This window comes from Sphaerodactylus townsendi, linkage group LG07 (assembly GCF_021028975.2).
Source record: "Sphaerodactylus townsendi isolate TG3544 linkage group LG07, MPM_Stown_v2.3, whole genome shotgun sequence".
In the NCBI taxonomy this organism is placed as follows: domain Eukaryota; kingdom Metazoa; phylum Chordata; class Lepidosauria; order Squamata; family Sphaerodactylidae; genus Sphaerodactylus; species Sphaerodactylus townsendi.
In genome coordinates this window covers 110,189,537-110,205,212 of record NC_059431.1, presented here as the reverse complement: position 1 = coordinate 110,205,212, position 15,676 = coordinate 110,189,537, and the positions used below count along the sequence as shown (strand labels likewise).

General features: G+C 45.3%; 1 protein-coding gene across 1 annotated transcript in view; it reads left to right on the top strand.

Moving 5' to 3' along the window:
* The window catches only part of PLPPR1 (phospholipid phosphatase related 1), a 155,069-nt gene extending 141,324 nt beyond the window's left edge, over nucleotides 1–13,745 (top strand). The window contains exons 5-8 of the mRNA XM_048503383.1: nucleotides 4,547–4,797; nucleotides 10,430–10,606; nucleotides 12,436–12,567; nucleotides 13,310–13,745. Coding sequence (XP_048359340.1) covers nucleotides 4,547–4,797; nucleotides 10,430–10,606; nucleotides 12,436–12,567; nucleotides 13,310–13,342 — 593 coding nt within the window. The 3' untranslated portion in view covers nucleotides 13,343–13,745. The remainder of the gene's footprint in view (nucleotides 1–4,546; nucleotides 4,798–10,429; nucleotides 10,607–12,435; nucleotides 12,568–13,309) is intronic.
* The last annotated feature ends 1,931 nt before the right edge of the window (nucleotides 13,746–15,676 follow it).

The window sequence follows — 15,676 nt, the reverse complement described above, 5'->3', positions numbered from 1 at the left end:
CAGCGTCCCATCCCCAAGCAGGTCAGGGTTAGGGTTTTCTGTCTTCTGAAAGCCCTACCTATCGTCTGAAGTGATACAGTCTGTTTTGCCATCTCAAGACAGTAACCCAAACCTCTGCTGATCCTAGCTGTCTGTCTCTCTAGCACCAGGGTGTCTCCAGGCTAATAGCCCCAAGGTTGACAAAGTCTCACTTCATTATGCTTTCCCTCCTGGCAGTATACATGGTTCTTCTCCCCCACCCCCACCCTGATCTGTTAGCTTCTTAATCAGCATGACTTCCATATACCGTATATACTCACGTATAAGTCAATCTGCGTATAAGTCGAGGCACCTAATTTTGCCTTGAAGAACTGGGAAACCTTATTGACTCGCGTATAAGTCGAGGGTGGGAAAGGTCCATGGGGAGGTGGAGCGCTGAGCAGGCAAAGGAGCCGCAGTTGGGGGAAAGGAGCGCCCCAGAAGCCTTTGGGAGGCTTTTTAAAGAGGGGCAAAGTGGGTCTGGGGAGAGGGAATAAACTAGGGGCCTTGGAGTGTGAACGGTATGGGAGGTGTTGGTGGAAAAGGCAGAGGAGAACGAGGCACAGAAAGCGGCTGAAAGGCGGCGGCAGAGAAAAAGGCGGCAGAGAAGAAGGCAGAAGCAGTCACTAACGCACCCATTTCCCTCCCCCCTTCTGCAGGCTGTAAGACTTGGTTCAGAGAAGCTGCCTGTTGGGCAAAGTCTGCCTCTGTGGTTTTCTTTAAAGGGTAACGCTCCAAAGGCCAGCTTAAGCAATCTTTGCAAGCATTGCCCCTTTAAGAAAAAATCATAGAGGCAGGCTGCCCAACAGGCAGCTTCTCTGAACCAAGTCTTACAGCCTGCCGGGAAAGGGAAAAAAAGGGTGCGTTAGTGAGGGGGCCTGCCAGTCAAAAGTGAAACAGAAAACTAAGCACAGAGAATGGCTGAAAGAGGGGCGGCAGAGAAGAAGGCAGATCAGAGCGAAGAAAGGACAGGGGGAACACCACCCAAGAATTACCGGTAAGTGGGACCCGCGTATAAGTCAAGGGGGGCATTTTTCAGCCTTAAAAAAAGGCTGAAAACCTCGACTTATGCGCGAGTATATATGGTAACCATAGTAGCTTGTCATGCCACAACCTAGGTTTTCAGAAAATGCGATGCTTGTCTGCAGCCAGTTACTTGCAATTTATTTATTTTATTTTATTTATTGTTCCACTTATATACCGCCCTCCCCCGGAGGGCTCAGGGCGGTTTACCACAATGACAGTACAAGTGGATACATAAAACATATATAAAGTTAAAAGCAGCGTTCAATTTCTATAAACCAATTAAAATACAGACGGCATCCAACTATTAAAAACTCCTCCAGGATGGAACAGAGGGCCTTAAGTTGTTTCCGGGCACCTTATCAGCAGCTGGACTCCCCAAAGGCCCGGTGGAATAACTGAGTCTTGCAGGCCCTGCGGAACTCGTTAAGGTCCCGCAGGGCCCGGACAGCTGGAGGGAGAGCATTCCACCAGGCAGGGGCCAGGGCCGTAAAAGCCCTGGCCCAGGTGGAGGCCAGCCGCATCATGGAGGGGGCGGGGATCACCAGCAAATTGGCCTCTGCTGAGCGCAGAGACCGACATGGGACATATGGGGCCAGACGGTCTCGTAGGTACGAGGGTCCCAGACTGCGTAAGGCCTTAAAGATTAACACCAATACCTTGAAGACAGTCCGGAACTCAACTGGGAGCCAGTGCAAGCGATGCAACACGGGCATGATGTGGTCTCTGATGGCACCTCCCGTGAGCAAACGTGCTGCCGCATGCTGGACCAGTTTCAGTTTCCGGATCAGCCGCAAGGGAAGGCCGGCGTAGAGTGAGTTGCAATAGTCTAACCTGGAGGTGACCGTTGCATGGATCACATGCAATTAAGAATGCCACCTTCCATTGCTGTAAAAGCTGCTGTCTCTAACTGGAGGCCAGTTGAATAATAAAACTGGAGTTTTTTCTGCAAGAGACCAAGGCTTACATAATTTCTCCTTCGGTGTCGTCAGATGTAATAGGAAGCTTGTGTGATTTTCATTTCCTTGCCAGCCAGAAGGGTTAAGTAGAAGTCTTAATCCTGATGCTGAAATGTATTCCAAAACTTTAGTGTCAGCAAGGCAGCTGTGTTTAATTACCTAGCATTAGATTTATGTAACAACAGGTGCAGGGTGGGAATCTTCAGTTTCCCAACTGAACAGCAGCAGGGGTGTGCTAGATGTACATCTTTTTTTAAGCAAGTAGAATTTTTTTGATGGCTAGAAACTTGAGTAAAGGTGGCAATTAAGTGAGATAGAGAGTAAAAAGATAGCTGAATCCAACTCGTAATCTGTTATCTTCCCTGGTTCTGGTGGGTTTTCCGGGCTGTGTGGCCGTGGCCTGGTGGGTCTTGTTCCTAACGTTTCGCCTGCATCTGTGGCTGGCATCTTCAGAGGTGTATCACAGAGGGAAGTCTGTCACACACTGGCCCTTTCCCCACTTACCGTTTGCTGCGTGCTACTGCCCCCAAATAGCGCGTGGTCCAGAGGTGCTCCCCACGAGTCTGGGCAGCGACAACGCAGCCGCCCCGACTCTGTGCTCCAACGTCCCTTCAGCGCGCATCATTTCTGATGCTGGAAGAAACGGCACCTTCTGACTGCCCCGTGCAGGGTAGTGGGTTCCCCGGAAATCGCTCGTGCTGGGAGTGGCGCACAGCAAATCGTAAGTGGGGAAAGGCCCACTGTGTCCAGAAAGAAGGAAATGTTTGGGGTATATATTGTCCATGTCCCTGGACTGATAAGCCCCACCCACAATACAATACTATCAACCACATCTTTGCATAATAAGTTCCACCCAAACACTTACTGACTGGTTCCCCACCCTGGGACAGACCATGGCCACACAGCCTGGAAAACCTACCGGAACCAGTTGAATCCGGCCGTGAAAGCCTTCGACAATGCATTGTTATCTTCCCCTTCCTCTTAGCATTCTGAAAGTATCTATTCTTTGCACCATTAAATTACCCCATCTAGTGTACTCACAGTTGTTGAGAATATTATGGTAAACATTACATTGTCTAAAGAACACAGATAGGAAGTGTATCGAAATACTTTTTCAGTCTTTGCATTAAACTCATTCTTTGGTGATCTCTTGACAGCCAGCATGGTATAGTGGTTAAGAGTTGCAAACTCAAATCTGGAGAACAAGGTTTGTGTCCCCAGTCCTACGCCTGAAGCCTGCTGGGTGACCTTGGGCCAGTCACAGCTTCTTCAGAAGTATCTCAGCCCCGTCTATCTCTGTCGTGTGGACAAATACTTAATTAGCAGAGTTAATGCAATAATGAGGCAGAGACCAGTTGCTTTACTGAAATAAAGTTTACTTACTACAGGGAAGGGAAACTTGGAAGAAAAACAATAAACCCCTTCTTACTAGCTAGCACCAACAGCCAGCTTGCTGCTTAGACTATTACATGGCTACTAAGCTATGGATAGAGTGAACTGAACTGAACTGTACTGAACACGTGCAGAGTGCAACACAAAGAAGATATATCTAAAGCCTACGTGCAGACCTGCATGTAGCCCACCCAACCAATAGGTATCAATTACCTGGTCACTGACTTCTGACCTCACTAACTAATTAGCATGCAACAATTAACTCCTTCATTACTGGATTGTGTTACTGGCACTTGTCAAATCCCATCTACCTCACAAGGTGTTTGTTGTGGGGAGGATCAGGGAAGGTGATTGTAAGCCTCTCTGACAAAAACTTGTTACTCTTTGGGTGTTCCTGGTTCTAATTTGAGCCAGGTTTAGCCTTCAGTGCCAGATACTGGGCCTTGACATAATCAGTCAATCATTGAGCAAAAATGGCAACATTCTGGGTCTCACGGATGTCTTAAGGACCCTCCATGTATTCCACTGCAGAGTCTTCCTCTTCCATCCTAGTACTGAGCCTTCTTGGGAGCCAGCGTGGTATAGTGGTTAAGAGCAGGTGGATTCTAATCTGGAGAACCGGGTTTGATTTGCCACTCCTCCACCTTAGTGGCAGAGGCTTCTCTGGTGAACCAGATGTGTTTCCGCACTCCTACATCCCTGCTGGGTGGCCTTGGGCTAGTCACAGTTCTTTGGAACTCTCTCAGCCCCACCTACTTCACAAGGTATCTGTTGTGGGGAGAGGAAGGGAAAGGAGTTTGTAAGCCACCTTGAGTCTCCTTACAGGAAAGAAAGGTGGGGTATAAATCCGAATTCTTCTTCTTCTTCTTCTTCTTCTTCTTCTTCTTCTTCTTCTTCTTCTTCTTCTTCTTCTTCTTCTTCTTCTTCTTCTTCTTCTTCTTCTTCTTCTTCTTCTTCTTCTTCTTCTTCTTCTTCTTCGCTTCCAATATCTCGCAGGATTGAGCAATACCATGCCATCTTCCTCTCTCCCATCTCTATAGCAAGTTTTACATTTATTTTCTAAGAGGAGACATTTTATATACGCTCCCATTCCCATGACATTCCAGGAATTATAATCCCACTGGCATTTTACTTTACTTTTTAACTTTCCACAGGAGTGTTCGCCTTTGGCCTTTTTGCCACCGACATATTTGTAAATGCCGGCCAAGTTGTGACAGGCAACTTGGCACCCTATTTCTTAACTGTGTGTAAACCCAACTACACTGGGAGTGACTGCCGGGCTCATCATCAGTTTGTAAACAATGGGAATATCTGCACTGGAGACCAAGATGTGATCGAGAAGGCAAGGAGATCCTTTCCATCCAAACATGCTGCTTTAAGCATTTATTCAGCCTTATATGCTACGGTAAGTACATTTAAAAAATGTCTGCTTTTATCTTATTTTTATTTTTGTTATATCACTTGGGAATCCACTCCATAGGACTAAGTGCCACAACTGTAGAATAATGTGATGCAATTCTTGTGAAACGGTACCATTGCTAACATCAGTTTTATACCTGACGTGATAGTTTTCTATGGCCTCTTCCGCACACGCAAAATAATGTGTTTTCAAACCACTTTCACAACTGTTTGCAAGTGGATTTTGCCATTCCGCACAGCTTCAAAGAGCACTGAAAGCAGTTTGAAAGTGCATTATTCTGCATGTGCGGAATGAGCCTATGTCTATGTAGTTCTTCCTATGGAGTAGTCAAATACTTGTTCCCACTTTTGTCTGAAGTTGTCAACTTGTATGTGGCTTATAGTTTCTGAGATTGGCTTCAGAGTTTGTTGGAAAATTGTGATCCATCAGGCCCCTTTGGCATGGGCCAATAAACATGGGGTGTAGAAAAAAACCATGGGGGGGGGTATTTCACATAGGTCCCAAACCTACCTAAACCCAAACGAAGTCTTGTTCCCATGCTATTTCCTTTCTCCCAAACTTCGGGTTTTTAAAATCGCTAAAACGTAAGCTAAAGTCTCTTGTAAAAAATCCTGAGTTGCAGCTGCTCGTGAGCAAATGGCCGGGAATGAGGCGCTTTATTCGTCTCCCATTTTCTTTTTAAAAAATTTTTGCGACTTGCATCTGCATAGCTACGCAGGTGCAGATGGTCATATCGTGGGACATCGGCATGGCTGTGGGGGTTCATTTGCGCATGCCTGTGTAGTAATTTTAAAAAATAGATGTGTCTCCAGGTGAAGGCACGCCACATTGCCAAACCCAGACTGTGCCAAGCACCCTTCCAAGTTGGCACACAGTACGGATTTGACGGACGGACGGACGGACGATGACGGACGGGCGGGTGGGCGGGTGGCGGGCGGCGGCGGACGGCGGGACGCATGGACGGATGGCGGACGGATGGTGGATTTGACGGACGGGATGGATGGATGGATTGACAAGGGCGGGGGTGGGGCGGGCGGCGGTGACGGTGGACGGATCGCGGACGATTTAAGTGGACGGGATCATGGACGGACGGACTTGACGGATTTGATTGACGGACGGATGACGGATCTGACGACGGATTCTGACGGATCGATCGGGATGGACGGATTCGACGGACGATCGGATTGATCGGATTTGAATGGATTTTGACGGATTTGGATTTGATTATGGATTGGATGGATTTGACGGATTTTGACGGATGGATTTACTGACGGACGATGGATGGATCGGATTGGATTTGGATGGATGGTGGGATGGATGGTGGGATGGATGGATGGATGGATGGATGGATGGATGGATGGATGGATGGATGGATGGATGGATGGATGGATGGATGGATGGATGGATGGATGGATACATACATACAAACATACAAACATACAAACATACAAACATACATAGGTTGATTGATTGATTGATTGATTGATTGATTGATTGATTGATTGATTGATTGATTGATTGATTGATTGATTGATTGATTCCATGGGGTCCAGTTGCTGCCTGCATGGATGCGTGTGAACGCAAAAACAGGAAAATGGGTTCCTTCATCCCAACTGCAACCCGTTATACATTTGCTGTGCGGAAGGGGCCTCAGAGTAGCAGAGTAAGAAGTGCAGGAGGCAATTGTTTATCCATCTTCATTGAGTTCAGTAAGCTTAGTAAGCTTAGATTAATTTGCACCACCTCTTTTGTAAATGTAATAGTACGCCATTCTTGGGTTTAAGAGATACCAGTGTCAGTGCCATTTCTTCCCAGCTTGGTTCCAATGAGGCCCAATCCTAGCCCTGATGTCAGCAGAGTTATGCCAACTTCCGTGTACCAGTAGGTCAGTGTTGACCCTCCTGATACTCATAGTTACCACATCAACTGAACAAGAGGAATGCATGCACACTGGAATTTTCAGAGATCTGATTCACACCTATTATGTAGTTTCTCTTACACCGTCGAGGGGATGGGGGGCAATGTGCCAGCACGGACCTTCACTGCTCCCAGACCCCAATTTTACTCACCCCCCCAAATCCGGATTGGGCCATTAGCCTTTCAGAAGTACCTTACATACACAGCTGTGATTCAGACTGAGGTTGCATTGGAAAGGGATGCTACACTAATCGAAACACACAACACCCCCCCCCCACACACACACACATTGTTTTCAGCCATTTAAAGGAAAGGAGACATCCCTCTATTTTTCCTTAAAGGGATACTGTAACCGTATGATCCTCAGCCTTTGATTCTGCAAAATAATGCTGAAACGAGAACTAAAAACCTCTCCCCTTTCTGTATAGCCTCCAGCTGATTTTGAATAGCATTCTGCTATAATTTGGGACTGCATGTTGCTTTTAAAACACTGGAAATAATAAATCATGGATCTTCCTGTGTCTCATCTGATCTGACTCTTAAGTTGGAATCTTTTGACTTTCCAGCTGCCATCCCAGGGCTGTAGATTTGCACTATACAGTGCTGAAGCACCATTCTTCTCAGTTGAGAGAGTGGGAGGTACAGAAATAAAACCTGAAAGTAGAAACCATCCACGTTGTAGTAAGCAAAAGGATGTTTTCAGTAGCTGGCCTCAGATCCAGTTATTATGCAACGGCTCATTGTTTTTAGAGAAAGACCTTTGAAGATAAGCATCCTTATATTACAGAGTAGCGTTAAATGGGGATATTAAATCTTATAAACATGTTGAACTCCTCCACAGTACAACACCATAATAGGAGTCACCGTAATCCTGAAAGAGGAGAGGAGATTTGTGAATTCATCCACTATTTCCTGTATTTTCTTTGTTCTAGAATGCTTCGCTTACCTCATTCATCCCCAAGGCACTAGGATAAGGTGACCAGATTGTCACCTTTGTAAACTGGGACCTCGGCGCGGTGGGGCCACAAGATACTAGGGAAAGGGCATTGCCGAGGATACTGCCTTCTGGGGCCCTGCTTCGGCATGGAAACCGGGATTTCTGTGAAGGCAGTGCGCCCTGCCCCATTTAGTGCCACGTAAGTGGAGGCTTTCACACCGCCTCTGGGACACTTCAGAAGGCAGCGCAGCCTTCCAAAAAAATCGGACGGGTTCAAAAAAAAAACTCCGCTGACGAGTGGACAAATTGTTTTGGTTAGCGGACTGTTCCGCCAAAAGCGGGACATCTGGTCACCATACACTAGGACCAAAGCAGAACATTCTAGAACAAAGGAAGTCCAGAAAATGGCAGATTAATTCAAAAATCTCCTCTCATCTTTTGGTGAAAAGGATTTTTAAAAATATCTGCCCTGAATGTATATTTATTTTATGCGCATACCTCTGCATCCAGGTAAATAATATGTCCTTGAAAATGTTAGCATACCTCAAATTTATTTCTTCAATCAAAACCTGTGTCAGAGGGAGTCATTGATTCCACTGATGAACTTTCCCTTGGAACGTCGCGGACTTGAGAGACTGAATTGAAACACGCTTCCATCTCTTTGTTTGTGTTTGTGTGCTCGGTGCATTAGGATTTTTTTTAAGTTTTCCAGGTTGGCGATGGTTGGCCTTCAGTATGCCCTGACGCTTACTCTGCAATTTGTACGGGCAATCTAAATCCTCTGGAAGATGCCAGCCGCTGGTGATGAAGGCTTAAAACGCCAGGAGAAAAATGCTTACTGAAACGCCGCAAAACCTACCGCCAAATAATCTAGTGATTCCGGCCATGAAAACCTTCAACAATACATTATTGGGTTTATTTTAAGTGGGAGACGGCAGAATCTGACGCAGACAAGAAGCCAGAGGCCTGCTTGCACAAAGTGAGCTCATCCTAAATTAAACCTGCATTGCAACATTTGGCAGTACAACACCTGGTTCTAACACCCCAAGTTTTATCCGGGAGGGGGGTTCCCCCATACGTAGACATCTCTGTTTTCTGACGAGGGACCTGGATTTGGTCTTGGGCTTATACAGGCTTTCCCCTGATCCTGTAGCATTTCCTTTCCTCAGAACAGAACGGAGAGAAATGAAGACGAAAACATCTTGCCTATTGAAATGTTCCACTTTAGACCACCTCACCTCGTCTATCTCCAAAGCTGGAAAAAATTAGAAGGTTCAAGGGAAGGAGTGCAGTTATCTAATATCCAGTTTTGATTTCCTGCTGGATAGACCTTCCCGGGGCGAGGGGAATAAGATCCCCAACTGTGCTTTGCCCCCAAGGGTGTAGCTCTGTTTAGGATCGCACTATATTTTGTCAGAGTATCAATACATCTGAGGTCTGTCTAGTTTTTTAAAAAAGTTTTTAAAATCTTTTTATTAATTGCATGTATTAGATTTTTTAATTTATATTTTATTTATCAGATTTGTATTTGCTGAGGCTGGTTAGAGTTTTCTCATTTTTATCATTACAGTATCCTAAGGTGACCAGATTGTCACTTTTTAAAACCGGGCCAAAGTGCGCTGCACGCAGGAGCACAACTTCGCCTTTGGGCGCCTCCCCCGGTTTCCCCTCTCGGCTTTCAGGGGATAGGGGAGCGGAAACAGGAGCCTCCAGAAGGTGCATGGCAGAAGGCTGGAGGGGCTGCCGCAGACTGCTCTTCTGCGCTCCTGCACTCGGCATCTAATGCAACAAACTCACAACTCATGTGAAGTTGGTCTCAGCTGAGGTTGTGTGACTGACTCAAGGTCATCACGTAGGCTTCCTTGGCAGAGCAAGGATTTGAACTTGGGATCATAGTCTGACCCTACTCCCAAATCAGCCCACTGGTCCATCTTGACCACCCTTGTTACTGTTCACAAGTTGCTATTTAACCTGCAGTTGCTCTTCAAGGCTTCAGGCAGAGAGACATCTTTTACCTGGAGATGTGAGGGATGAAATCTTGGACCTGCTGCATTCAAAGTATTTCTATTTCCGATAGAAGCCTTTATTGGCATTATAAATTACCATATTACAATATTAAAAACAAAAAGGGGCCGTTTATTAACTGAACCCATTAAAATACATTAAAAAATATGCATTAGATATCTACATACAGCATCCCTGTATACAGCAAAACGAAAATTCTTCCTCAAGACACGCTAATTAAAATAATACATTTTCAAATCCTCACTTCTACAACTTGTTTTGTGGAAAGTGGATTCTTAAGGGCTATTCACACAGCTCTTAGCAAGAGCAGCACTGAAAGCAGTTTGAAAGTGCATTATTCTGCATGTGCGGAATGAGCCAAAGAGAGCTAAATTTACCATGACTATTTTAAGAAGAGTAATTACCACGCTTTAGCTGTGGGTAATGCTTCAGCAAGTTCTACCATTATAAATATCACATATAAGAATCACAAGAACCATTGAGTAGCAAGTTCATAACAGATGATGACATGTCAATATTTAACCTCTCTATCAAGGGATGAATTCAAAGTATTTGAACCCTAACCCCAAGACCGCATCGAGTAGCCGCTTCCCTTGGCTGGAGGGCAGCTCTAAGAGCTCAGACTTTGTATGTTAAAGAAATAAACAAGAAGATAATCTAAATTAATGTGAGTTACTTCGGTGGGGAGGAAGTGGTCTCGCATGTCTCTAAGTCTGCTTTGTCCCGGCTGCATTTCAGATGTACATCACTAGTACAATCAAGACGAAGAGCAGTCGGCTAGCCAAGCCAGTGTTGTGCCTGGGGACTCTTTGTGCCGCATTCCTCACCGGGCTCAACCGAGTTTCCGAGTATCGAAACCACTGCTCAGATGTTATTGCAGGCTTCCTCTTGGGAAGTGCAGTAGCTCTCTTTCTGGTAAGTGAATGGTTTTTTGCTATATTCCTTTCTATTCGATTCTAGAACTCTGTGTTTCTTCCAGATGTTTAAGAACTAGTCTGAATTCCTCTATCAGCTCTTCGTCAGCATGGCCACAATTGGCCATGCTGGTAGGGGCTGATGGGAATTGTAGTTCCTGAACATCTTGAGAGCCGCAGGTCCCCTACCCCTGCCTCTACACTCAAAAGGAAGAAAACACAGGGCAAGGATTGCAATTACAGAAAAGCAAGCAACAAGGTTGGCTAAAACCATTAAGAAACAAACTTGCCTACAAGGCAAGGGGATAAGGTGCAAAATGGAAATGTATCTACACCGACATAAACAAACAATAACAAAGACGATGATGAACAAAAGTCCATACAGTTTTTACTAGACAATCGTGCCAATATGTAGGCAAACACCCAATTGTTAGAAACGTAATAATCTTTGTCAAGTGTATCCATAGCGCTAACCAACGCCTTTTGTTATATATTCTTTCATTCACATTTACTGGGAAAATAGCTCAGGGTATGGTGAAGCCACAGTTCACTCACCATACCGCCGATAGGCACCGACATATATTAGACGTATCTGCCACCAATTGATGTTTTTCAAAACGCAGCGTGTAGAGGCAATGAGTCCAAGGTCGCAGCGTTAAAGGGGTAGTAGGAACGACAAACAGCAAAACGCATAGCGCGCCGCTTAAAAATTGCGCTGCGAACTCTTCTTCAGTGCATCTTGCTGCAATGACACTCTTAGTTTGTGAAAGGCTTTCTACCTTATTACTTTCTAATTTCTATTACCAGAGGCGAGGGGAAGTTGGGAACCAAAGCCCAGGGCAAAATGGCTCCCAGGCCTGTCTGCCACACCCCCTGAGAGGCTGCGCCCCCCGCACCTGCTAAAAAACAACCTTTATTAACATATAGAGCCAGAGGGCCTGTGTGTAGTCTGGGCTTCTGAGGCACTTGTGCCCTCCCAGCAGGGGGACGTGGCTATGTGGGAGGCCATTTGGCGCCCCCATGTGACCTACAATGATGTCGCCCAGGACAAATGTCCCCAGATGTCCCCATTGTAGCTACACCGCTGCTTGTGAGCAGTAGGAAAGTACATGGTGACCACGTGCAGCTGTCCCACTAAAGTGGCTTTCCAGCAGGGTAACAGTCTCCCTATGGGGGCTATCCACCGCACTGATCTATATCAGCCCACAGTGCATGAATTGATGCTGGACCAAGCCAAGCAAAAGGCTGATTTCTTTACTAGATGCTATGCAGAGATATGTGGCCGCGGCTCCTTAGAGACCTTTGCAGAAGCGTGGGAAATCATTCCATTACGCATTGTGTATGCTCGCATCTTTGTAAGTCCTGGTATTTTACCTCATTCCTTTCAAGAATGAATGAGATGGGGGAAAAAATGAATAATACCGAGATTGAAAAAAATGAATAATATCTAGTTGTGGTTTCTGGCTGTATGGCCATTTCTAGTATTGCCTGATGCTTGCATCTGTGGCTGGCACCTTCAGAGGATCTTCAGATCTTCAGATCCTCTGAAGATGCCAGCCACAGATACAGGCGAAACGTCAGGAGAGAATGCTGCTAGAACACGGCCATACAGCCCGGAAACCACACAGCACCCAACTGATTCCGGCCGTGAAAGCCTTCGACAATACAATAATATCTTCGTAGAATTATTTCTTTTTACACTGTAGAAGCCAATTTGTTTTCCACCAAATGCCTTGCCAAGCCCCTTCTGTAGCAAATAGCCATTTTTTGCTGCTGTTTCAAGGACATCAGCGATAGCTCCAGTGATTTCTCTTCTTCCCTACCCTACAGGGAATGTGTGTGGTCCATAACTTCAAAGGAACGCACGGAGCTCCTTGTAAATCAAAGCCAGACGAACAGCGAGGGATGCCGCTGATGGCGTTTCCAAGAGTGGAAAGTCCTTTGGAAACATTGAGTGCGCAGGTGCCTTCCATCCTTCACATTTAAATTTTCATCCCTTCATCCATCCATTCAGGGGAGTCTTGATCCCTGGCCCTCCCATTACCCCTGCCGCTGTCAGAAAAACATGAGAAAAATCCAGTTCCTCGGTTGGTTAGACTGACGATTTATGTTTTTTATGGGTTTTTTTAAAAAGATCAACCAAAATCCCCCCCCCCCAAATGAAATCCAGCAGCGTATTTTTAGAGTATAATTTTTATTACTAGGGCCAGTCTGAGGAAGAACAGATAGTTCCTTTTGACCTGGGACTCAAGCTGAAAAGAGGTCTCAAATTTACCCTTGTTGAACGTTCCAATCAATTCTCACTCTTTTTTGGGGGGGGGGGTGCCTTATTTTGTATTTGTGTGCCATTATTCTTAACATTGCTCATGATTGGGCCCCCTCAATAGTTCAGCCCATTAAAAATACCAAGATTTTTTTAGCTCATGTATAGTTTAGTCAGGAACACCTGAAGCTAACTTATATTGGGTCAGGCCATTGGGTCTGTCAATGGTTAGTCCTGTCTGCTCTGGTTGCAGGTCTCCTAGGACTCAGGGATAAGTCTTTCGCATCACCTGTGAACAGATCCTTCTAATCGGAGATGCTGTGGATTGAATTTGAGTCCCTCTGCATGTCAGCAGCAAGACCTCTCCTGAGTCTTGATGGATCCCTTCATAGCATACTAAATTTCACTCTTATGTTTTTTGTCCTCTCTGTCTCCCCATAGAACCATTCCGCCTCTATGACTGAAGTCACCTGATCGACAAGACTACAAGAGAAGCTATTTTTTAATCGCCCTCCAGTACAATACTCCCGAGACATCACACAGTTATACTCAGTGTCAGACTGTGACGACCAGTATTATGTTATGTCTAGTTAGAAGCTAATGTTTTGTACATTTTTGTATGAGGAAGTGATGTAGCTTGCCCTGGAATTCCCCCCCACCCCCCTTTTTGGTCAGCTTTAATATATTTATGCCAGAATTTAAGAAAAAAAGAAAAGAAAAAAAAGAGAGAGAGAGACCTTTTTCTTGTTTATAATGTGTTCTGAGGCGCTACATCTTTGGGAATTGTTGATGTTTTGTGATATTTGTACACAGGCCATTTTTTTTTTGGTTTTGTTTTATATACACAATAAATTAAATGATAATTATAATACTAAAACCCTTTTACCTTTTTGTTACCAGAGGGGGAAAAAATGCTTCCGCTAACCGACAGGGCCAGATTCTGCAACGCTGCTGTAATTCTGCAGTTTAATTCCCACTGACCTTTAGGGATGTTACTTTAGGGTTGCCACAGCATGTCTGGATCTAAACCTTAAGGCTACTCGTCATGAGAATATATCTGTGGGTCCCAATTCAGCGTGGTAACAACATGGCTGAGGACCTCAGTTTCTTGTGTATTTCCCGCTTTTTCTCCGAGCCCCGTGGAAACAAGCAGGAGTTGGGCAAGCCATCCGTGAGCCCTTGTGGAGAGCTCCCATGCGTGTCTGTGATGCTGCTCAGAAAATCTCCTCAGTGGATTCTGCACTAGCTGAGGACAAGTCAGCAGTAAAGAAACTGAAGACTGCACGGCTTGCGTATGGAGGACTCACGCGGTTTTGTAGCTTTCTCTGTAGCCTCCTTGGTCACCAGCCCCAGAAAGCCTTGTTCATGTGAGCCACAACTTCTCGGTGTAGATAAAATTCAATGTAATATTCATCCTGGGAGCTTTTAACACAGGAAACTGTGGAGATAGCCTGGGTGCTCATGTGCTTATCTGGAGCATGTGCGTACCACTCATTTTCTTTCCAATCACTGCCAATGACTGTATGAATGAGTGAGAACTTCAGCCTACGGGCCAGAGTTAACGTTAGACTCCTGCTTAAAAAATAAAAAAGGACGTTGTGAAATCAAGAGCCTAGTTAAATGGTCTAGGAGGACTATTGTGCTGTTTACACTCACATAAATAGCACAGTAGTATTAACATTTTTATATAGATTTTTTTGATAGTGCTACAAGTTGGGATCTCTGAAAAATACGGAAATGCGGCCGCATTGGTGGCCCAAAGAATTACGGTCTGAAATGAGGCAAATTCCGTCCTAGAGTGTACTTTTAAAGAAAGACAGGTTTCTTAAGACTTGTCTCTTATAGATGCGTTAAAAACTTCATGTAGGAAACTTCACATACTTGTTCACTGAGCCACTTGCCAGAGTTGCACCAAATGTGCATTTTCGCTGTGAAATATACCTGTTTGTAACCCTCCCTTTGTCGCATATGCATGCATTTTAAAGACATGGGTAACTTTGGAAGTGGCACTTACCCTTGGACCAAATATATGTGACCCTTAGGTAACACAAGAGATTATTGTCACCTCCAAGGTGCATCATGAAGAGCCAAAAGTTGGTCTTGAAGGTTGAACGCCATCACTGTGGTTCCACCTAGCGTTTTGTGATAGGAGGATTGTAAATGTTTCATCACCGCATTATAGCATCATATAACCACCTAGAAAAGAGCCCTTAGGTGAACAAGTTTGTGACTCAGTTCCACTGGTGCTAATAGAAAATGACACCGTTCACGTCAACGTGAGAGGGAAATTAGACCTGAGCTTCAGGATCACGCTTAACCACACAACAAGTGGGCTGTCCTTCCTTCAGAATTCTGAAACTTCCTTAGAGCATACAAAGAACAGGGGCTTTAAAAATGAGGAGGGACTGCTTAGGTTGGTGGTTTTCCAGGCAATATTCTGCTGTATTGTGCTCAAAAATGGGGCCTTCTGATTGGGGGAATGGCTGTCTGCTGACTTGACTACCACCAATGAGGGATGGCTTTGAAGTTTGGGGCAGGGGTTGAAATTGCATGTCAGGTTATACCCACAAGGAAAAAGAACTTGCCAGCCACGGTTTGTGCTTCTATTGCTCTGCTTCGTTATCTCTTGCAACTGATCTGCCCTGCTTCTTTCCCTTCCAACTTCTGAGGAAGATTAGCTGCCAGAGAAAACAGCCAAGGAAAAGCCCAATTAATTCCTCGCCTTTCCCCCGTATGACTTCAAGCCATCCAGCTTGCGAGGAGAGAGCTTTCGGTAAACAGGCAGGGTTGGGCTGCTTTTTGTGTGGT